At 56.9% G+C, this 23,040-nt stretch overlaps 6 protein-coding genes across 6 annotated transcripts; 4 read left to right on the top strand and 2 right to left on the bottom strand.

Moving 5' to 3' along the window:
* Positions 1 to 247: 247 nt before the first annotated feature.
* Positions 248 to 2,053, top strand: ACO1O0_007498 (acyl-CoA dehydrogenase/oxidase; the record flags this gene model as incomplete). Its single annotated transcript, XM_083196871.1, has 4 exons — positions 248 to 362; positions 427 to 704; positions 770 to 1,505; positions 1,560 to 2,053. The coding sequence occupies 4 exons, from the start codon at positions 248 to 250 to the stop codon at positions 2,051 to 2,053; spliced, it is 1,623 nt and encodes a 540-aa protein (XP_083048079.1).
* A 678-nt stretch (positions 2,054 to 2,731) lies between these two features.
* On the top strand, positions 2,732 to 6,011 carry SFB3 (uncharacterized protein; the record flags this gene model as incomplete). The annotated part of the gene is made up of 3 exons (XM_083196870.1): positions 2,732 to 4,147; positions 4,195 to 5,853; positions 5,925 to 6,011. The coding sequence occupies 3 exons, from the start codon at positions 2,732 to 2,734 to the stop codon at positions 6,009 to 6,011; spliced, it is 3,162 nt and encodes a 1,053-aa protein (XP_083048078.1).
* A 2,573-nt stretch (positions 6,012 to 8,584) lies between these two features.
* ACO1O0_007496 (histone H1/H5 family protein) lies at positions 8,585 to 9,427 on the top strand (the record flags this gene model as incomplete). The annotated part of the gene is made up of 3 exons (XM_083196869.1): positions 8,585 to 8,677; positions 8,862 to 9,227; positions 9,299 to 9,427. 3 exons carry the CDS (start codon positions 8,585 to 8,587, stop codon positions 9,425 to 9,427), a joined length of 588 nt encoding a protein of 195 aa, XP_083048077.1.
* A 1,777-nt stretch (positions 9,428 to 11,204) lies between these two features.
* Positions 11,205 to 12,878, top strand: ACO1O0_007495 (uncharacterized protein; the record flags this gene model as incomplete). The annotated part of the gene is made up of 1 exon (XM_083196868.1): positions 11,205 to 12,878. One exon carries the CDS (start codon positions 11,205 to 11,207, stop codon positions 12,876 to 12,878), a length of 1,674 nt encoding a protein of 557 aa, XP_083048076.1.
* Positions 12,879 to 15,773: 2,895 nt separating this feature from the next.
* On the bottom strand, positions 15,774 to 17,423 carry DHH1 (DExD/H-box ATP-dependent RNA helicase DHH1; the record flags this gene model as incomplete). Its single annotated transcript, XM_083196867.1, has 3 exons — positions 15,774 to 17,174; positions 17,242 to 17,320; positions 17,380 to 17,423. The coding sequence occupies 3 exons, from the start codon at positions 17,421 to 17,423 to the stop codon at positions 15,774 to 15,776; spliced, it is 1,524 nt and encodes a 507-aa protein (XP_083048075.1).
* Positions 17,424 to 19,776: 2,353 nt separating this feature from the next.
* ACO1O0_007493 (uncharacterized protein) lies at positions 19,777 to 20,619 on the bottom strand (the record flags this gene model as incomplete). Its single annotated transcript, XM_083196866.1, has 1 exon — positions 19,777 to 20,619. One exon carries the CDS (start codon positions 20,617 to 20,619, stop codon positions 19,777 to 19,779), a length of 843 nt encoding a protein of 280 aa, XP_083048074.1.
* Between the last annotated feature and the right edge of the window lie 2,421 nt (positions 20,620 to 23,040).

Raw genomic sequence — 23,040 nt, 5'->3', positions numbered from 1 at the left:
ACTTTTGTGGGGGTTTTCTTGTTGCGCCAGAGAGATCCATCGCTACCCGGCGGACTATGGCCGCACTAATATCTTGCTGGCCCTTTGGCGGGGAGCATGTGATTGTTCCTTTGCCGACCCGGGTGGATTTAAGAAGCAACCGCTGGGGATTCCAGTGGATCTCGTTCTGGTCTCGAGTGCTCTTTCTACTCAATCTCTTCTTTCTCTCCCTCTCACCTCTCATCAACCCCTACCAATAACCGCCGCCATGTCCAAGATCTTCACCGCAGGCGACGTTGCGTCGCACAACAAGCCCGACAACCTGTACATCATTGTCGATGGCGATGTTTACGACCTGACCAAATTCCAGGACGATCATCCCGGTGCGTTGAATGCCCTCTGCTGCCCTCCAACGGGCTACGTTGCTAACATGCGACGGTTGTGCAGGTGGCAAGAAGATCCTCCAGCGCGTCGCCGGCAAGGACGCCTCCAAGCAGTTCTGGAAGTACCACAACGAGGGCATCCTCAAGAAGTACAAGGCCAGGCTGCTGGTCGGCTCCCTGGACACCAAGCCCAAGTCCGAGCCCAAGCCAGAGGCCGCCCCGGCGCCTCCTCAGCCCAAGCCCGCGAAGGCCGCTGAGCCCGCCGCCGAGAAGGAGCCGAGCGAGGCCCTCGAGTCCTTCGGTGACCAGATCCCCTTCGCTGACCCCAGCTGGTACCAGAACGTAAGCCATTCATTCCATAACCGGCCAGCTCCCCACGCGACAATGGCGCTAACCCACCCGTCCAGTACCACTCCCCCTACTTCAACGAGACACACGCTGCCCTGCGCGCAGAGGTGCGCGAGTGGGTCGACAATGAGATCGAGCCGTTTGTCACCGAGTGGGATGAGGCGAAGCGCGTTCCCGAGGAGATCTACAAGGAGCTGGGCCGCCGAGGCTACCTGGCCGGCCTGCTGGGTGTCCGGTACCCTACCGAGTATGCTGCCGGCGTCAAGTCAGTTCCCGTCGAGAAGTGGGATCTCTTCCACGAGATGCTGCTGACCGACGAGCTCTCCCGCACCGGTTCCGGTGGCTTCGTCTGGAACCTGATTGGCGGTTTCGGAATCGGCTGCCCCCCCCTCATGAAGTTCGGCCAGCAGTCCCTCAAGGACCGCATCATGCCCGGCATCCTGAGCGGCGACAAGCGCATCTGCTTGGCCATCACTGAGCCCGACGCCGGTAGCGACGTGGCCAACTTGACGTGCGAGGCCAAGCTGAGCGAGGACGGCAAGCACTTCATCGTCAACGGCGAGAAGAAGTGGATCACCAACGGTATCTGGGCCGACTACTTCACCACCGCCGTCCGCACTGGCGGCGAGGGCATGAACGGTGTCAGCCTGCTGCTCATTGAGCGTGGCGAGGGTGTCAGCACCCGCCGCATGGACTGCCAGGGTGTCTGGTCCAGCGGTACCACTTACATCACCTTTGAGGATGTCAAGGTGCCTGTCGAGAACCTGCTGGGCAAGAAGAACCAGGGTTTCCGAGGTGAGTTTGACTCTTGATTGACATATACTAGTATATTAATGCTAACATGCCCAGTCATCATGACCAACTTCAACCATGAGCGTATCGGCATCATCATCCAGTCCCTGCGCTTCTCGCGCGTGTGCTACGAGGAGTCGGTCAAGTACGCCAACAAGCGCCGCACCTTTGGCAAGAAGCTCATTGAGCACCCCGTCATCCGCATGAAGCTGGCCCACATGGCGCGCCAGATCGAGGCCTCGTACAACTGGCTCGAGAACCTCATTTACCAGTGCCAGCAGATGGGCGAGACCGAGGCCATGCTGCGTCTCGGCGGCCCCATCGCCAGTCTCAAGGCTCAGGCCACCATCACCTTTGAGTTCTGCGCCCGCGAGGCCAGCCAGATCTTCGGCGGCCTCAGCTACTCGCGTGGCGGCCAGGGCGGCAAGGTCGAGAGGCTGTACCGCGACGTCAGGGCGTACGCCATCCCCGGTGGCAGCGAGGAGATCATGCTGGATCTGAGCATGAGGCAGAGCTTGAGGGTGGCCAAGGCGATGGGCATGAAGCTGTAGAAAGAAGGGGAAGAGAAAAAAAAGGCGGTGATTTACCTCGCGGACGGGTGTGGACTAATACTACACAATCCTGTATGAGTACATAGTAGGGCATTGTCATGACGACGGGACGAGATTTCCTAGAATGAGACATAAATACCAAACAAATTTCATAACATGTCATAAATTTCAAGATCACATTAACCAGTTCAAAGTTATTCGTATGGTTCTATCATTATCACCATTAGTCCCGCACGTCTTAAGCACTGTAGCTGTGACAATAGACGGAACGTTGGAGTGCCGTTGAGGTACAGTATCTTAACACAGTGCGCGTGGTGCTTCGCACGTGGACGCATGCAGTCGAGTTGCCAATCAGAGCTCGGGCAGAACGTCCGTCGTGCATGTTGGAGGAACCACCGAAAAGGCCACGAGGCATTGAAGACCACGGCCGACTGCTCGGGCTGCCAGCTTGTGTCTGGGCCCATTGACCACGATATCCAACGACTGCACGAGGCAATGACGACCACCTGCCACGGCTTATGATCATAGTTTCCATCCGTTAACGCCTCCTCCCGCCACGCCGATCCGCTCCCTGGCTCTCGTCACCCCACTCTCTCCTATCCACAGGCCTCCGTCCCGCGTATGGTCGCTTGAGAGCTCCTCGTCCAACCCCTCGATCCTCGAGCTCGAGCTTCCATCATGGCCGACTACTCCCAGTACCATGCCCTCGGCCAGGGCGAGGCCCTCGACCCCAACGACCCCAACCGGACGACCGCCCCAGCTGCCCAGCAGTTCTACCACCAGCAGCAGCAGCCGCCGCCCCAGCACCAGCCACCCCAGCAGCCATACCAGCAGCAGTTTCAGCAGCAGCAGTACCAGCAGCAGCAGCAGCAGCCACAGTACGGTGCTCCTCAATACCATGGCGGTCCCCAGGCCCCAATGGGCGCCCCCCCGGCTCCGGGCCAAGGCTACGGATCACCGGCGCCAACAGGTTTCCCTGCCGGGCCGCAGGTGCTAGGACAGGATGCCAGCCTTGCCGCGCAGATAGGCGGGATGAACCTGGGCGCCGATAGCGGTCACAGCACGGTGCGGAAAAAGAAGAAGGACAGGCACGCGTACCACACGGTTGAGGCCCAGGGATCCTCACAACCGTTCAGCGGGATGCCGCCGCCGGGCACTTCACAGACCCAGTTCCTCGATAGCCCAGCACAGGGAGTTCCGGCTTTCGCAGGACAGTTTGGAGCCGCCCCCGGCACACCCCAGATGGCACCAGGTGGCCCGTTCCAGGCGCCTGTCAGCCCTGCCTTTGGCCCAGGAGCATCGCCGGCTGACGCCTCGGCGACGATGGCAACGTCCGGCGGCGCTCCAGCTAAGGTCTCCGCCGATGACCTGCCCAGCGTCCCGGCTTCGCGAGATGGCGTCCAGCCTTACTTCCTCAAGAACGTCTATCCCACATTCGAGCGGCACGTGCCACCTCCCGCGTCCGTTTCCTTCGTCGCTTTCGACCAGGGCAACGCCTCGCCCAAGTTCGCTCGCCTTACCGTGAACAACATTCCTTCCACGAACGACGGCCTACAGGCCACAGGCCTTCCCCTGGGCCTGCTTCTACAGCCCCTGGCACCCCAGCAGGCAGGCGAGGCGGAAATTCCAGTGCTCGACTTTGGAGACGCTGGCCCTCCCCGCTGTCGGAGGTGCCGGGCGTATATCAACCCCTTCATGATGTTCCGATCGGGCGGGAACAAGTTCGTCTGCAACCTTTGCACGCATCCCAATGACACCCCGCCTGAGTATTTCTGCGCCACAAACCCCCAGGGCGTGCGTGTGGATCGGGACCAGCGACCAGAGCTACATCGCGGCACCGTGGAGTTCGTCGTCCCCAAGGAATACTACACAAAGGAGCCTGTTGGTCTCAGGTGGCTGTTCGTCATCGACGTTACACAAGAGTCGTACAACAAGGGTTTCCTAGAAGCATTCTGTGATGGGATATTGAGCGCCCTGTACGGGGGAGAGGATCAAGAGAAGGACGAGAATGGCGAACCCAAGCGGCAGATTCCGGAGGGCTCCAAGGTTGGGTTCATGACCTACGACAAGGACATTCATTTTTACAACATCGCTGTGAGTAACACTCATCTATGCGCCAGGACATGGACTAACAAATATAGCCCGGACTGGACCAGGCACAAATGATGATTATGCCCGACTTGGAAGACCCCTTCGTCCCTCTCAGCGAAGGCCTGTTTGCCGACCCATACGAATCCAAGGCTGTCATCACGTCTCTCCTGACACGCTTGCCCGATATGTTTTCCAACATCAAGAATCCCGAGCCTGCGTTGCTGGCCACGCTCAATTCTACCCTGGCTGCACTGGAGTCTACAGGAGGCAAGGTCGTCTGCTCATGCTCGGCCCTGCCGACCTGGGGCCCTGGGCGTCTGTTCATGCGTGATGATGGTAACCACCCCGGGGGAGAGCTCGATAAGAAGCTCTACACGACGGAGCATCCAGGCTGGCGAAAGGTGGCCGAGAAGATGGTGTCGTCGGGTATCGGTGTTGATTTCTTCCTTGCCTCCCCGAACGGTGGCTACCTCGATATTGCCACGATAGGTCACGTCTCTACCACAACCGGTGGCGAGACGTACTACTACCCTAACTTCATCGCTCCGCGCGATGGGCTCAAGCTGTCTGCTGAGATCACGCATGCGGTAACTCGAGAAACGGGCTACCAGGCGCTTATGAAAGTCCGTTGCTCAAATGGATTGCAAGTCTCTGCGTACCACGGGAACTTTATCCAGCACACCTTCGGAGCGGATCTAGAGATTGGTGTAACTGACGCGGACAAGGCCCTGGGCGTGTCTTTCTCGTACGATGGCAAGTTGGATTCGAAGCTAGATGCGCACTTCCAGTCTGCTCTTCTCTACACGGCAGCGTCGGGCCAGCGCAGAGTGCGATGCTCCAACGTCATTGCAAGCGTGTGCGACACGTCCAGGGAGTCAGGGGCGCGCGAGAATGGCATTCGGGACTGCATGAAGTTTGTTGACCAGGACGCCGTGATTTCCATCCTAGCCAAGGAAGCCTGTACCAAGCTTGGCACGACATCGAGCAATCTCAAGGACATTCGGAACTGGCTCACCGAGAGGACAATCGACATCCTAACAGCCTATAGGAAACATGCCCCCGTGCAGCACCCTCCCAGCCAACTTGTCATGCCGGAGCGGTTGAAGGAGTTCAGCATGTACATGCTTTCACTCATCAAGTGCCGAGCTTTCAAGGGCGGCGTGGAAAGCTCTGACAGGCGGGTCAACGAGATGCGCATGGTTAGGGCCATGGGCGCCCTAGAGCTCAGCTTGTACCTCTACCCTCGAATAATTCCCATTCACAACCTGGTACCCGAGGAGGGCTTTGCGGATTCCGAGACTGGCCATCTCAAGATGCCTCTGTCCATCAGGGCGTCCTTCTCCCGTGTCGAGACCGGTGGGGTCTACCTGGTGGATAATGGCCAGCAGTGCCTGCTATGGTTCCACTCGCAGGCATCCCCGAACCTTATTGAGGACCTGTTCGGCCCCGGCAAAGATTCCCTCAAAAGCCTCGATGCCTATACATCGGCACTGCCCGTGCTCGATACGCACCTGAACGCCCAGGTCCGCAACATTATTGAGTTCCTCAAGACCATGCGGGGGTCCAAGGGCCTGACGCTGCAGCTGGCGAGGCAGGGCATTGACGGGGCGGAGTTTGAGTTTGCGCGAATGTTGGTTGAAGACCGTAACAACGAGGCCCAGAGCTATGTGGACTGGCTCGTGCACGTGCACAAGAGCGTCCAGCTTGAGGTGAGTTCTTGGCAGTGATTTTGATTATGATTATGATTACGGACATTGGAACTGACCAACGTGCCCTGCAGCTGAGCGGCCAGCGGAAGCGAGATGCGGATGGTGATGGAGGGTCGGCGCTGGGCACCCTTAGCGGGCTCAGGCCGGCGTATTGGTAGACATGACTTGAGGCACCTACAGTGTTAGGCGATGGCGATGAGTGGGTGGGCGCAGACGGGACTATACTGATTAGCGAAACATAACATACACAAAAGCACAGAGGGAGGTTAGGTGTCAATAAAGCAACCTCGGAAGCTCAGTCTTTCTTGTGGCCTTCTTGTGGCGTTGTGAACCAGCTACGTGGTCATCATCATCAGCCTTACCCAGTGGGAGGGGGCGGTCAGGCTTCTAGACTTTCGGGTTTTCACATTGCTCGCCACCGATGTGTTGTGTTGTGGCGGGAAATGTTATGCTTGATGTCTAAGAATTATATTCTATCTCAGGGGGGGTTGCTTTCCCATGTTCATGTTTGGATGAGCTGATCTTCTAGGGTTAGAGTTCACTGCTTGTCCCCATATTAGCGTTCACCAACATAATCCCAAGAGCTTACGAAAAGGAACATCGGTTATGACGGGGCATTTAGGCTAGTATTCCCATGCACAATAAAATCACTTTACTACTCGTAGTATATTCTATTTTACCCTGGATGGCTTCGTGACTTCGACTGCGTCCATCGTCTGGCCAAAGATGGGACGACGGCGGTCTGGCTCGAGGGTAGGCCACCGACCAGCGGTGAGCGCAATTCGTTCAGGAGGGAGCCAGGCTGTACCTCAAGAAGCCATATCTTTGACCTTGAAGTTACCGAAAAGGTCAATGCTTGTTGTTTATACATATTTTAATACTAGGCCTAGCAGACACGGCCAGACGCCAGCCGTGCCCCCGCCGTTGTCTCGACACCAGCGGCGATTGGAGACGCCGGGTGTCGCAGAAGACGCGCCACGAGGGTGCAGCAAACTCTTCTGCGGGTGTATACTGAAGACTAGTCTCGATACAGATACCATAGGTATGATTGGATATTGGTTGTGTTTTATATACGGCGTTGTTTTGAACCCAAGTTGATCATCACCACTGGGGGCGTCGCGTCAGCAGCGACACGCTCCACGCGGCACACCACTCCTCCCTAGGCGTCAAGGAGCGGCGGCACGACGTTGAAGAGGATAGATAATAATGAGCTAAATTTCAAGAGGAATCACGGTTGATAAAAAATTGTTACCGACGATGCATCAATCCCCAGGGCAACCGCCGGGACCGTCGTGGGAGATGATGCGAAATCTGTGGATGGTCTCACGATCTCCGACCATGCCCAGGGGACAAGATCCAGGAGTCAGGGCCCCAAGACCAATTCTCATGACCAAAATAGCATCCACCGATGCATCAATGGCATCACAAGGATGTCGGAGCAGATCAAATGCATAAAACGGCTAGTAATGTGTTGTGACGTGGCGTCGAGGTCTGGCGGGTGGTGATGTGTGGATAGCTTCAGATGGGTTCGCCAACACGGCCGGCCGTGGGGTTGACGACTTACACGGACCACACAGGCGCAAACAGTTTGAGGAATGAACCAAATTTGTGGCCACGGGAAAAGGGGCATCACGACAAACCCCAGGTTCCAGGCTACGGGACAGCGGCACTCGAGACATGGGCCGAATGTGCGTTGGACAGCAATGGGAAATGCGACAACGAGGTGGTTGGTGGTCGTGGGCAGTGCTCAACATGGCAGACGGGCATATCTCACAATTTCTCGGTGCGAGAAGATGGCAACACCTGGGCACTAGCGCAAACCCTTACGGGGATTCGCCAAAACAGAACGACCCAAAAATGACTCACGGAAACCGTAAAGGAGGGTCGCGCAAGAGGAGAAGAGAAGAGCAAGAAGCGAGAGAAGGTCGGGACGTCGATGCTCGGGGGGGTGAGGGGGACGCCTGTTGGGAGGCCATCTGAGGTCCAAAGACTCCCAGGTGTCGTCCAGATCACACCTCCAGCTGGCAGACTTCCCAGGTTCCCACGTTGGGCGTGTGGGCAGGCCATCCGACCAATCAAAAAAATGGTCACGGGGCAGGTATTTTCTCCCGCGCTGCCAGGGCACCGGTTTTGCCATTTTGACCTGGCCTGGTAACATGCAGCTTGTGCTGTTGAATGCTCCGCTGCTTCTCTTGGGAGGCGGCCCCTGCCCTGTGGCACTGCGCACTTCTCAGCACGCCACGCCCAAGCTCTAGAGGAAGCTCTGGCTTGTGGCGTTTGCTTGTCCCTCGCCGCTGCCCGCGCCCCCCTCCTCCCCCCGGCCGAGAACCAGGGGTGGGGCCAGAGCGGTGGCATGCGCTGTCTGACTGGCTTGGCTTGGGCAGACAGGCAGCTCCCGCGAGGCAGGTGGGTCAGGGATCACTCCTGCAGGCCCCAAGGCCGCTCTGCCCACTGCGACCGTCATCTGCCCCAGTTGCGACGAGCTAGTTTTGCTACTGATTGCGGTTCGCGCCTGCTGGGCCCCCGCCCGATATATAAACAAGCCACGTCCCCTCCGCGCCCACCGACGAAGTCGGTCGCTCCGGTTCTGTCTCTGTTTTGCCTCCCGTAACTCTTCATCGCCGTCGCATCCCGCCTTCATCGCGTCCAGCTCTCCCCGCCCATCATCATCAACAGCAACAAGCATCTTTCAGCCCTTACCCACCCAGCAACTTACACCCACCCAATCGCAATGGCTCCCCCCGCGAAGAAGGCCACCGGCGCCGCGAAGCCCAAGGCTGCCCATGCCAGCTACCAGGACATGATCACCGACGCTATTGTCAACGTACGTTTACTTCTTCTTCATCTCTCCCCATACCCCCCGCGCCGCCTGCCTAGGGCAATTGGGCGTGTACCCGTGCCGGAATTGGTGTGGGCACGGTCGCTACCGGCATTGGCACGGTCGTGCGCGTCTTGAAGCACCATACAGCTTGCTCTCGGAATTTAGCTGCTAACTACATGCCCAACAGCTCAAGGACCGAAATGGCTCCAGCCGTCAGTCCCTCAAGAAGTTCGTCAAGGCCAACAACAACCTGAGCGTGACGGACAACATGTTCGACTCCCTCTTCAACAAGGCGCTCAAGAACGGCGTCGAGAAGGGTGTCTTTGAGCAGCCCAAGGGCCCCTCGGGCGGTACCAAGCTGGCTAAGAAGAAGACCGCCACCGAGAAGAAGCCTGCCGCGAAGAAGGAGGCCGCCACCAAGAAGGCCCCTGCCACCAAGAAGGCCGCTGCCGCCCCCAAGAAGACCACCACGGCCAAGAAGCCCGCGGAGAAGAAGGCCCCTGCTGCTGCTGCCGCCCCCAAGAAGGCCCCTGCCAAGAAGACTGCTGCCAAGGTTCGTCTCTCCGAGTTGATTCAACACGCGTCACGTCCAGTGTTAAACTTACTAACATGCCTCCCCAACAGGCCGAGAAGCCTGAGACTGTTCTTACCAAGACCAAGTCCGGACGTGTTGCCAAGACCCAGAAGCCGGCGGCGAAGAAGGCTGCGCCCAAGAAGCCCGCCACCAAGAAGGCGGCGACCGCCAAGGCATAAACTCTTCACTCGAGTTGTTGTTTGGCTAACAAAGTTTACTTAATGACGATAATGGCGTTACGGATCTTCTCAGGGTTTACTTGTTGCTTGCTTTTGGGGGGGCCAGGAAAGGAATGAAGCTGGGTCATGGGTATTGTTTGCAACGGGAAGCGAAGGGAATGTTGATCGTTTCAAAGGGGGCGTGCGCGCCGATACTTGCAGGTATTGTTTTTTTTTGTATTAGGTCTTGTTGCGCAGCGTTGGGCACACCTCGAGCGACGCGCAGCGGGTGGGGGGTCTCGGACCCCTTCTTTGCCTTGTACGATATCACACCGCGATGATGAGTTTTGGGCTTGTTATCACGGAATAAATATGGCGCCTGCCACTTGGCAGGTTTGACGTTTATATCTTGGTCAGATTGCACACCGGTATTGAGCCGAATGATTTCGGTCGCTTGAGAGAAATGGCATTAATATAACAATGGCGGCCGGTGTTGGGACCTGTGCTGCGACGCGTCGGACATTATGCTTGTTTACATCTAGGGTTGGGGCACCGCGCCCAGAAGCCTCTCACCGGTGTCACGTGCCTACCCTATAGCCGCTTGAGGAATCCCAATGTTGGAAACACGGGGTGAGAGGTGGACGATGAAGAGTCAGAAAAGCATTTCTGATGTCATGGAGGGAGATACATTAGGCGGCGGGGACGACAAAACTTTGAGGCCTTATCCGCAAAATGTTGGGTAAAATACCTATGCAGCCGTTAAGACCAGCCGTTGAAGAGATCCACGTTGCAAATGTGTGGAGCGCGCATGCTACGTGGATGACGAGTTAAAATCAGCTAGGTTTAGGAATGGTGTTGTCATAATGCCTAGTATTAGTATTGTGTAATATTAATAACCATGAGGTCTGCTGCGATTTGTAGGCGACATATTTAATATTATTATGTATGTGTAAGTTGAGGTCGGAGGCCCTATGGGGCAACACCCCTCGCAACTCTCTCGGACTCACGGGGCATTTGGGAGTCGCGACTCAGAGCGGGAGCCACGGGGATGAATCGGTGACTGATGTCAGTGGACGGCGGAACAAAGACCAAGGCCCCCCCCACATTCTTGTCGCCAGATACTCAGGTACCAAGCACCACGAGCGCCGTCAAATGCATACCAGCCAGGCACCAGCACCTCACTTGGCCATAAAAAAAGGGCAACGCGGGGGACTGTGGATTTGGTCTTTCGCTTCTCGGTTGCTGCCTACTATTCGGGAGCGCGGCACGTCAACGTCGTCGTCACCTCCTACTAGTAGGTACGTAGTAGTCTCTCGGAACGGACGATACTTGGCCTTGGCCTTCCATGGAATAGCGCGGTACCTGACCCTTGCTGGGCTCTCCCGCCGAAATGCAGGTTCTCCCGCATCTGCCAATCTGGTGGTGACGGACATGAATCGAATCCCGATAAGCCCGCGCTGCTCCCCACCAACAGCATCTGGTGGTCCCTCGGGGTAACCCACCTCTCACCCAGGCTGCTCACCACCAGACACCGCAGACCTTCTTCCACCCACCACATCCGACGCCTCAGCTTCTTCTCTTCTTTCCATTCGAACCTGCTCCTCGCGCACGGAAAATCCCCCCCCCCCCATCCTTCCATCCTCGAACCATCCACCCCCCGGACATCGACGTGCCCCCGCGGTCGATGATGGCGCGGGGCCTCTGTCCCTCCATGCCCTGAACATACGGATATATGCCAACCTCGTACATACTATCAAACACCTCGCCATCAAAGCCTCGTACCCCTGCATCCTTGGCCATGTCGTCCTCCAACCCCTTCCGCAAGAAGGGTCCCGCCCCACCCGAAGCCTCCCGCTTCCCCGCCGTCGAAGACATAGACACATCCGTCGCCCAGGCCCCGCGACCCCCGCCGCTCGTCAGCTTCCGCCGCGGTCCGAAGGATGACGGGCAGGTCGGCAACGACGGAGACGTCTCGGACGCCCCGGCAGCGGCCCCCCCGGCGCCGGGGAAGAAGGCCAAGGTAGTCAAGAAGGTCCGCGTGCTCTCGCCGCCGCCCCTTTCGCCCGACTCTCCCGAGTGGCCGTCTAACCCCGTGCCCGCCGCCGCATTCCCCGAGGATCCCTTCAGCAATGGCGTCGGTGATGCCTTTGGGGCCAACCGGGGCACGCCGCCGCCGCCGACATTACAGCAACAGCAGCACCACCAACAACAACAGCTGCAGCAGCAGCAGGAAGAATACACTCCTGGTGCAGGGCCTCCGCCCAACCCATTCAGCAAGACGCTGCAAGATCTCGAGAACTCGAAGAAGGAGCAGGAGCTAAAGGACGAGCGCAAGGAGGAGGGCGCGGCGCTCAAGGCGGTTAATATTAGGGGCTCGATGAACGTTGACTCGTTCCGGAGACTGCTTATGACTGGAAATACGGGCAATGGGAGCAGCGGTGTCGCCGGCCAGGAGGGACTTGCAGGGCCTGGGGTGCTGGGCGTGGATGCCGCCCATGGCGGGGCCAGGGTGTTATCGGGGGAGCATCGGAACCAGAATACGGAAGACGAGGGAGACGCGTCCGACTCGAGCACCGCGGTGCAGTTTGGGCAGAGGAAAAAGGCGCCGCCGCCACCACCCAGCTCGCGCCATGGGAAGTCGATCGCGGACCACGCCAGACCGAGAGATGCGTCTGGGAACTCTCTTCCTATGAGCTCTTCGCATGTGGGCACAGAGGGCGATGCTGAGCCACACCACGCTGGTGATTCCACTACGTCACAACCACAAGACCCCAACAGGGAGCCCTTGGCAAGCACCAGGAAGTCGGCGCCGGCTCCCCCGCCACGCAGAGGGCATGCTAGGACAGAAAGCAAAATCCATGGCTCTGTCCCACCACCACAGCGCGCGACTCGAGACGAGAGTCCCGCTCCCAGCCCATCCCCAGAGGCTGCCCCTACTCGGACGAATAGCTTCCGCCATAGTACCTATGCCCCGGCGCCGCCGCCGCGGCGGAGGCCCCATGTTGCGAACAGGATATCAATGACGTCCCCGATCTCGGGCACGTTTCATACCTCTTACCAATCACCCCAGGAGTGGGAGAGAAGCGCCGGCTCGACGCCGTCACACGAGGCACCGGCGTCCTTCGAGCCATCCGCTGTCCAGGATCCTTACACCGGCCATATCAAACTCTCCGCCCCGCCGCCGCCACCCGCCCGCAACGCTTCCACCCGTCGCCCACCGAGTGTTAGCAGCGTGGAGGCGCCAGTGCGGAAGGTATCGGGCGAGAGCAGCAGGACGCGGGAGGGCTTGCCACCGCCTCCGCCGCCGTCCAGGAAGCGGGGGAGCAGCAAAAGCAGCATGGACGGACAGCAGCAGCAGCAGCAGCAGCAACCCTCGTCAACTCCGCTTGTGACAGGTCAGGGTGATTCCATCCTGGCGGACTTGGATGCGCTGCAGCGAGAGGTCGATGCCCTCAGGGGAAAGATGTGCTAGAATACATGCACATACGTGAAGGGGGTCCGTCGCCTCCAAACGGGGAGAGCTATACGGAGCGACAACGAGATCATCGGCATGGCATGGAATTTGCTTGTACTGTAGGTAGGCGTTTATCAGAGCGGAGAGAGCACAAAGCTTTTTAGATGACGGGAGGAAAGTGGACCTGCGGATATTTGCAACTTCAATCTTCAAGCGAGCATTTTTTTTAATACCACGGCTAATTTCGTTCGACGTAGTGGCCTATTCCTCGTATCTGGGACATGAGGAGTAAAAAGGAGAACTTGCCCCGCCGCCTGTTTAATGTGTGTACCATCTCCCCGCTACGAGATGCAGTTTGCCGAGTGGGTGAGGTTCTAGATGGCGTCATATGGGAGGCCCCATCTCTGACATATTTATGTCGGAGACTCCTCGTCTTGAGCTAGTATTAGAGGAACTAGGCCAACGACCTTTGCGCTCTTTAACAGGGAGAGACTTTTGGGGGACTGGGCATGACATGGTGGGCCTGAGGGCGTCTTTTGCTCGACAGAAACGCTGGTGAGTCACTCTCCGAAAAAGGGGCCGAAGGTGCCTTGTGGAGAGTGGAAACTGATAAGACTGGAGAATACGAAGACGATAATACTATTTGGCTCGGGAACTTTTCTTTTTCCCCTATCGATCTATCCAGGGAAGACCACACAGCCTTCCCAAGGCAGCCTCCAGGCACAGACGCCGGGGCAGAAACACCCATCGGAAAAGAAGGGGGCAGAGATCACGGCATGTGCTTCACCAACCTGGCAACGGTCATCTGCGCGACGTGCCAGCGGCCCTGCGGCGAGACGGCCTGCGGGACCGAGACGTGCCAGCAAAAGTGCGGCATGTACGTGTCGCGCAGCACGGGACGGCGCGTGGCGGGCGAGTGCGGAGTGTGCGAGGCCAAGAGGGAGGAGGGGGCGCGGCGGGCGGCGGCGCTGAGGAAGTACTCGCTCAAGTAGGGGAGGGCGATGAGCTTTGCTGTGGGTTATTGCAAATGGAGTGAAGGGTGTTTGTTGCAAAAGTTGTGTGTGTTGGGCTCTTGTACGGATAGTTTGGCCTCGACCCCTTCCCCCCTGGCTTAGTCGTGGTGGCGTTGGTTAAGTTTGGCAGAATATGCGTACATAAGAAGGCTGTCCCTCGTGCACCACCATAAGAACACTCCGAATAACACAAATTTTACCGGTAATATCAAATTCACAGTTAGCATGTGGAAAACTTGTTATATGCATACATGCCTAAAAAGGTCCATATCTTGGATAAGTCTTATTGTATTGGTACGAATACACAAGTCTGTTTCAGGCGTAGCCATCCAGACTGCTTAGTCACATCCCCATATATCAGCCTCCCCCACACACCATTTTTGACGTCGCTTCATCTTTCATGCAACCACATCACCACGCCTCACAGCTCGTAGAATAGGCCCTTGTGCCACCTGTCGGAGAGCAACCGTTTCTCTCGAGACATAATGATATGCGCTCTCCAAGACGGCTGCTCAAGGGTAGGTAGGTCGCTAAGCGTGGCAGAAATATGTGAAAGTTTCCTCTCCTACCCGGATTATAATTGGGCTATTCGTTCTATACATTTTTCGAAATCGCATGTTGTCTGGCTCTCATTCCATCCGGAGATTGAACAGCGGTCTTGTAGAAGACTCCACTTGCTCTTGCGGTTCTCTCGATCATGCGGCTGTTCTGATGCCCTCGGTCTCGTAAACGTGGGCGGACATATAGAACTCTATATACACCTGGAATCAAGTAGGCCTTTCGTACGTCACGCTTTATCGAGGCGCATATGGTGTGAAGGAAAATGATTGTCATATTTATGGCTTGCTCAGATCTGCCTCCAAACTCACTAGCCCGCTGGCCCTGAGCAGTCAAGCTCAGCTCCTAGTTCGCCAGTCCGAGAGCTGGTGGCTGATCTGGCGGTTCCCCCTCAAATCTTTTTTTTTTTTGGGTTGTTTTCTAAATCCCCCACCTGACAAGTACCTCTGTCCCCGAGGTTCAGCCCGAATTCTGCTGAGCAAACTCTCTCGCGAGGTTCCGTGCGCGAGAGGCTCGCCACACAGCAGATAACGTTTGAAACGAGTTGGTACCTTTGAGAGGATCCATAAGTATTGCCAGTGAGCCACTGAGGTCTCCAAGCGCCCCCTCTGGGCACCGGTGAACACTTCTTCTCAACCACCATCTTGTCTACCGTCTTGTTCTCATAGAGGTATCATAGTCGTGCGTCATCACGGCAGTGTTCCTCCCAAGCCCCGGTCCCGTTCGCCACGCCAATCGCCAAGCAACTGTGCCCAGCTCTCCTCTGCGGGAGAGGAGCTGTGTATGCTGAGCGAAAACCAGGTACGCCTCAAACCATGTCTCACCACATCCATCCCGATAGCGCGTGTCCGTTCGAAAACGTGTATTTCAACCTACCTGCCTGGTGAAAGGCTCGCTCGCCTTTTCTTTCGCCATCCGCATCGATTTCGTAAATCGGGGGCACAAGACGAATCAAGAGCCAGGTATCGAAACATGCCGACAAAAAGACAGCGCATCGTTCGCAACCGTCGAGAAACGACGGCAAAAGTCGCCGTCCCAAAGAAATCATGCCACGGTCCCCGATGTAGCCTCGTTCGCCGTAATGTATGCCCTGGTCGGGGCTCATTGTCGTCATGAAGCCAGTCGCAGCCCGCCTGCAATATAGCCCGGTTCGCCGTTTCCCTCCATTCGCTCGCAAACTGCGATTACTGTACAGTCCGACACAAAAAACGAAATGCCAAAACGCCCCCTCAGCATAAACTAAGATGGTGCCCAAAGGAAGAAAAAAAAAGAAAAAAAAAAGAATTAAAACCTTTCCAGTTCGCCCCCGACCGTCATGTATGCATGAGAAGTGTGAAGGGTATTAGGACTGGACCTCGCGGGGCGGGCCGCGGCCGCGATTACCGCCCGTCCTACCGCGGTAGCCACGTCCTCGGCCTCGTCCTCCCCGCCCCTGGTTGTACTGCCCATTGCCATTTTGGTGGCCGCCCTGGCCCTGCCAGGTTCCCTGAGGCTGCTGAGGCTGTTGGGCATGCTGGGGCAGTGCCTGCTGCGCCTGCTGAGGCTGGGGGTTTCGCTGAAGGTTCGAGATGGGACGGGGGATGGTGTCAGGGTTCTCGTAAACGTAAAGGCTCTTGTCGATGCTCGCGGGGATGGGCTGGATCTCGGTGCCGAGATCGCGTTCAATGTTGTAGAGGTTGAAGCGGTCGTCCCAGTTGATGAGGTTGATGGCTAGACCAAGGTGGCCGTAGCGGCCGGAGCGGCCAATGCGGTGCAAGTAGGTCTCAGCGTTCTTGGGGAAGTCGAAGTTGATGACGACATTAACGGCCTGAATGTCAATGCCACGGGTGAGGAGGTCGGAGCAGACCAGGTTTCGGCAGACACCGTTGCGGAAATCGTGGAAGACACGGTTGCGGGCGTGCTGCTGCATCCTAGCGTGGCTGTAGAAGCAAGAGTAGCCGAGTTCGGTGATTTTCTTGGCCAGTAGCTCGACACGGTTGGTCGAGTTGCAAAAGATGATAGACTGGTTGATCTGGAGCTTGGAGAAGAGGGTGTTCAGGCAGTGGACCTTTTGCTTCTCCTCGACGAAGGCGTAGTATTGCGTGATACCCCTCAGGGTGAGTTCGTCCATCAGGTTGATCTCGTAGGGGTTGGTCATGTTTCGGTCGGCAAAGTCCTTTACGGAGATGGGGAATGTAGCGGAGAAGAGCATGACCTGACGGTCCTTGGGGTGGAACTGAAGGAGCTGCTCGATAACGGGGGTGAACTCGCTCGAGAGAAGCTTGTCAGCTTCGTCCATGACGAACATGGGGCACTCGCTCAGATCGGCCACGTTCTTTCCAGCGAGATCGAGAATTCTGCCCGGCGTGCCGACCACAATATGGACGGGGTCCTGTAAGCGGATGATATCGTCTCGCAGACCGGTGCCACCCGTCGTTACCATGACGTTTACACCCAGGTGCTTGCCAAGCGTCTTGCAGACCTGGGAAGTCTGCATGGCGAGCTCGCGAGTGGGGACGAGGATGAGGGCTTGGATCTTGGCCACCTTGGGGTTGATGCGCTCAAGGGTGGGGATGACGAAGGCGGCCGTCTTGCCGGTACCGTTCTTTGCCCTGGCCAGGACATCTCGGCCGGTTAACGCGACTGGGATGGCTTCTTCTTGGATGGGGGATGGCTTTTCGAAACCAGCTTCGAAAATGCCCATCAGCAGGTCCCGCTTCAATGCGAAATTCTCGAATTCGAGGCCCTTGGTGTTGGTGACATCCTGTATTACCAGATACGTTAGCGGTGATCTATATCAGCACGGGGAGCGCCCGGGGGCGGCGTCTCACCTCTGTTTGTTGGCGATTGTCTCTTGCGGGGATGTTCAGGTTTTGCTTCCAGTCGTTGCTCCCGGAGCCGGTACCGTCACTGCGTGGTCAGTCAGCAACAGGTCATCACGACGTGGCAGCGTATGGCTGTCGGCGGACCTGAGTGAAGTGTTTTTCAGCTTGTCTGCCAGCTGATCCGACATGGTGTGGTTGAGGGCGGTGCTATGTCACCGCAAACTGCCGTGCGAATGGGTGGTACGTGGGATGGGGCGGAAGCGCTCCCAGGGAGAGGTGATGGAAGCCTGCGGCAGTACAGGGGAGAGATGATTCGTCCGGTGTTTGCGAGAAAAGGTGGTGGATCTTGCTGTATCGTGTTCGGTCCTTGTTGGGATCGTCTAGCAGGTCAAGCTCAGACTCGGAATGAGTCGAATGACGGCGTTTCTCTGGGTTTCTGTCGCCTGCGGTCAAGCAAGGCGGAGGGGTCTAGGGGAGCGGTTGGTCGTTTTAGGGAGCGCCGTGCAGAGTTGGTGCATAGGAGGATATTCTAGATCGATGTGTGGTGGAGTTGGGCGTGCAAAGGGAGGAATTGGACGTCTGGGGCGAGGATGAGAAGCTTCCGGCTGCTGGCCAAAGTCTTGGAATCAGCTGTGTGAGGCGTTGCAGGGCTCTCTTCGGTCTCTCGCTCCACGGACCCACCAGGCACACCGCTGCACGGACGGCTGGCCAAACTACAAGTCATCATAAAGTCACGTGAGTGCGGGGATTTGCAGATTTGCACCTGCCCCGGATAATATGCCCAGGGAAGTATTACTACTACTATCTTATTGCTACGAGTACGAGTACGTAACGTCCAGCTTGCACCCCACGCACAATTCACCCACTCTGAACCATGCCCTGGTGCAGTAGTAACGGCGGCGAGCATGTACGGCCATTGTGATGCGACACTTGCCCGCACATATTGGTATGGGGCCCCTGGAGCGGAGCAGCCGATGGGCGATGATCGGAAATCCGTAACTTCTTGCGAGGTCACCTCCCGCCCAGCATCCATCACTTTTGGCCAGTCCTCGAGACAGGAGTAATGCCGGCGGTGATCTAGGTAGGGCCGGGGCAAGATGCAGGAGCAAGGCAGTCGGTTCAGGTGAAGACAAGCTACTATCGGAAGACTCCGTCGAGCACCAGCAGCAGATGTACCACTAGGTAGTCAATGTGGGCGATCTGTCACATAATTTTTTTCATTTTTTTTTTCACGGTTCACGCACAAGGGCTGTGGAGGAGGCGGGGAGGAAAGAGGGCTGTGAATGTTTTGCAGCATGCTGCAGCTGTGTGATGTGAATGAGCGGTGGCGTTTGGGGTAGGCATTGGTGGTTGATATTCTTGCGAGTGTCATCGGTTGGGGGGGTGAAATGCTTCAAATCTGCCATTGAGGCCACGAGTGTGGTCGCACGAATCCAGACCAGGCTGGGAGCCTCATAGGTTGACGCAGCCGAGACAATGTGCTTTGCCGCTTACCCACGGCGTAGCAGTTGAAGGCATTGACGGATGGCGGCAGAGACTCAAGGGCCCTGTTGAGATATCAAGTCAGCGGTGAAGAATGCGACGAAGGACCTGAAGCCTCCCACAGGGGGTGATTGGTGTTCTCAAACCATCTCATGTCTTACTCATGTGAGTCTAATCACCAGGAAGCCTCGGCCAGTCCGGGGTTTGGATCCTCACCTCCGATGGATGGGCTCAGACAGGCAGAACGAAGAGAGATTTAGGTACGGCTACCTGTCATCTTTCTGTTGGTTGAGAAACTTGTGCGATGCACTTTATGCCGCTTCGTGAACTTGGTGGACCACTGGGGGCGAAGGTGGCTTGCAGTTTGTGGGACGATCAAGGCACAAGCTCCTAGCAGCGATCGATGACATAGGTACCAAGATCTAGATGGCCCCAAGCGTGAACCATGCGTGTAGCAGGTGGTTGTGGCGAGGCAATGTGCTGGGATCATTGCCGAGGTTCTCGAGGTTATGTTCGGGGATAATGGCAAAAACTATCACAGCGTTATCAAAATGTTATAGCAGCACCATCACAGTGCTATCATACCGTTGCCAATATGTGACGATTTCAATTTATACCTGTTCATCATGAGAAAAGCCGTGGAGCGAGCGATGCCTAATCCTGTATCCGTAGTCCTTTCACACCGAAACACCAATGGGGGGATGAACGAAGGCCGACCAGCGGCATGAGAATCTCGGCCAGAAAAAAAAAAGAAACCAACAAAGCCAACGAGCGACCAGTGCAAGTAAAAAGACACAACTGCGGCAGACCAACAGGCCGCGAACCACAAACCAACAAGCAAGACTCCTTAGCCGCCTCATCGTGCGATGGCCGACTTGTGATTGGCCTCGACCTGTGCTGCAAGCCTCGTGGGTTGGTCAAAGTAGCCAACATCAACTTTGAAGCAAACTACCCTCCCTCTCGCCCGCCACTAAGCCGCCAGTTGGGAGAGCAACATTGGGCCTGTCCATGTCAAGGAGCGGTAGGGTCTTGGCCCTGGGAAGTTAGGGATTTCTACCGCTAAGTGGTGATCATGCCGAGCCCGCACCGGGGGTCACGCTGGCTTCGGACCCGTTCGATTTCCGCTTGGTTAAAGACGTGCTGAAAGATGGCCAGGTCGGTTAATGGAATATTGGGGCCCGGGGACGAGCCCGAGTCGGAGGATTTGCCACCATGGTTGGCGCTGATGGAGCTACCGTGCTTCTTGTCCTTCTTGGCCAGCTCGTTGAGAATGATTTGGGACGTGCTCTGGGTGGGATCGTCAAAGACAAAGGCGACCCAGCGAAACTGACCACGGAGGTCGGGGTCGAAGAGGAAGATGTCGCGCCATATCTCAGCCATTTCCCGCGGAGGGTTGCGGTGGCCGTTCCCAAGCCCAAAGTCACCGATGACGACACAGCGATAGTTGTTGACCAAACAAATCCGTAGAGCCCCGCGGATCTTTTCTCGGATGATGTCGCGCTCCGCTGAGAAAGAATACTTGGTGCCATTGTCCTTGAGCTTTGGCCAGCGTGTAGGTGGGACCGAGACAACGGGAAGACTGACCCAACGATCCAGCTTCTCGTAGTGATCATGCGGCCCGCGATACACTGCGACCGAATCCGAAAGGACAACTCCTTCAGAAGGGATGGGATAGTTACTAGAGACTGTGCTAGGCCATGGCGTGCTGAGTGTTGCCGAGAGGTTGCTCCGCCGACATAGCTTCTCCTCGTACCCTGAGCAGCCAGTTTCCCAATCACCCCCAGGGCGGCGCTCGTTGGCAGCGCAGATAAAAGGAACCCGAATTCTGGGACTGCCTGTAGCCTCGCTTTCTTGCGTCTCCGCTGCGCCATACTCAATGGCTTTCGAAACAGGGTCTCCCATCTTTACGTGAAAATTCGGAGGATGTGTAGTGTGAGTCTGGCGTTGGATCTCTAGGTCTGTCGGGTGCGCATAGAGGATTGAGTAAGGAGGGAAAATGTTGGCAAACTGAGTATTTACTAAGGGGATAAAGCTCCTCTTCGTCTCGGCGGCGACTTCTGAGGGTCTGACCCTCCCGTTTCTAGAGCCTGAAGGCATCTTTTGAGAGTAGCGGATTTGTAATCCGAGAGAGAAAAGGACCAAGGACAACTGTAAAGAAAAGTAAGCGTGAGTTTCCCGAATAAAAGCATGTATCGGTCGAGGCGAGGCTTATTATACACGTTGAAGGTTGCGGGTGTATGGCCAGAAGGAGCCAAGGTCCTGGTCAAGATCAAAGGCCGAGAACTGCCAGGAAAAGTTCAAGAGGTGAAGAGACAGATGTGAAAGCAGACTATGCAGTTCGATATGACCTGGGTCTTAACCAGACGTTTAGAACAGATTTAGAAGGAGGCGAGCGGGGAGGAGGGACAGGACAACTTTATGGAGCAGACAAGCAATCGCTTGATTTGCCATTGATGGGGCTCCGGTGTCCCTCCGTCGAGACAAAAAGAAATGGGGCGACGAGGGCTTCGGTATCCCGAGTTGTCGGTACGGCGGTAGGATGCACTGACGCTGTGCGCACCCGCCCTGCACCATCTCGCGGGTATGTTTGGGTGTACCTAAGTTTTGATGGACCCCGTCACCTTGACGACTAATCGAGGGACATGAGGTTGGTTAGCCTGACTTGACAACTGGGGATAGAGCTGCTCGGCTATGACGAGATGAAGAGGCACCTGACCGGCGCTCAGCGGTGTGGAGGCGACATGGACATGACCGAGAAAGGTAAGTCGGCGTGGTGGTCTGGGGTAGAGGTGTAAGTGCAGATTTGGAGACGCCGAAGCCGCTGGGCTAATAGATTGGGACATTGTTGCGGGACCCTGCGTCCAGCGACTAGATCTGTGGCACTCCATCTCGCCTTGTCAAACAGCGCACAATGATAAAGCGCAACCATGGCTCACTTCCTGCTCCCCGGTAGGATTGCAGGCTTGCAGGCTCAGCTGGACGAAGATCCACCGGCGTTTGGCGGGGATGGTGTGGTGTCGAACGGTCTCCATGTGCTTGCTCAGCAGGCCTCGAGGAGGAGAGGCTTGGGCTCTACTTTGTTAGTGGCGGCCTATGACGCTGCCAATGCCTGTCGAACCAACAGTCCAAGAGAAAAAATCGGCACTGGTCTGATAGGTACGCCGGAAAGGCACGCGGACGAATGCGTTCCTAGGAGGGGGGCTCACAGTACTCCGCGCAGAGTACCTACAGTGGTGTAGAGTGAATGTGCAGACAGTCTTGTTGGAGTAGCGGCGATAGTCGTGGTACCGACAGGGATAAGGTCGTCAAGACGGCCAAGGCAGACGGCCGGCATGAAGACATGGAGGAGCGGCGCAGGGCGCAGGACACCCGACAGCTTGACCGGTTTGGAACTGATCAGAGGCAATCTGAGACAGACTTGGACGGGGCCAAGAGCCCACGACGCTTGAGCTAGTGTTCTCCGCCATTCTATGCTGCTCAGCAGAGCAGGTTGAGAGGCTGTTCGGTGCGACGCTGCAAGGCTGGCAACGCTTCCTGGGTGCCGGCGGCTTGTCGCGGTGTCGAGATGACCAAGTGTCAAGTGACAGAGTGACGAGGACCAGCCTGCAGGGAGGCAATGGCGGCTGAGCCGTGAACAATGAGCGCGCAGACAGGGTCCAAGTGATCCAAGGGATGGCATGTGGCCGCAATCCTTGATCCTGGTCCGCATGCTCCTGGGCATCCGGTCTGCTTGGCTGCGGACTCGTGAGCCCGTGAGTATGTACGTAGGACATAGTAGCACATACTACTACTACGTAGTAGCATGTCTCTTGTCTTGTCTCTGCTGGGCAAGCAGATTGCCAAGTTGGGAGGCTTGGGGGAGGTGCCCTGCAGCCTGCAAGTGCGGTGCTCCCAATCACCCCTTCGTACGAGGATGCGTGAATGCGTGAATGCGTCACTCGTCTGCACCCGTGTCTGTGACGACGACCCGGCTGTACATCTTCCAACTCCCTCTTGCATCGCATCGCATCACATCATCCTCGGCGGTGTCGTCACCGCGCCGGCGAACCGCTTGCCGCCGAACCAGGGTTAGTCATTGGTGAATGGCGACAGTGTCCGGGCATGATTCATGGACGCTGGTAGACGCTGGCAGACGCATTGTTTCGCGGGGGCAGCACATGAAGCCGCGCAACGGAGCTGGCATGATAGGGGAGGCCATATGCACAGGTATGGATAATGGCCATGCTGCATGCCGAAGGTGAGGGGTAACTTGAAACCAAAGACAATCTGTTTGCTTTTCAACAAGAATTGTGCCTTCCAGGTTGTTGCGCTGACACGGTGGTG

This window comes from Amphichorda felina (assembly GCF_050947745.1).
Source record: "Amphichorda felina strain 45539 chromosome Unknown scaffold_7, whole genome shotgun sequence".
NCBI classification, from domain to species: domain Eukaryota; kingdom Fungi; phylum Ascomycota; class Sordariomycetes; order Hypocreales; family Bionectriaceae; genus Amphichorda; species Amphichorda felina.
Note: the sequence above shows the minus strand (reverse complement) of the source record. Positions and strands in the feature narration are given on the sequence as shown.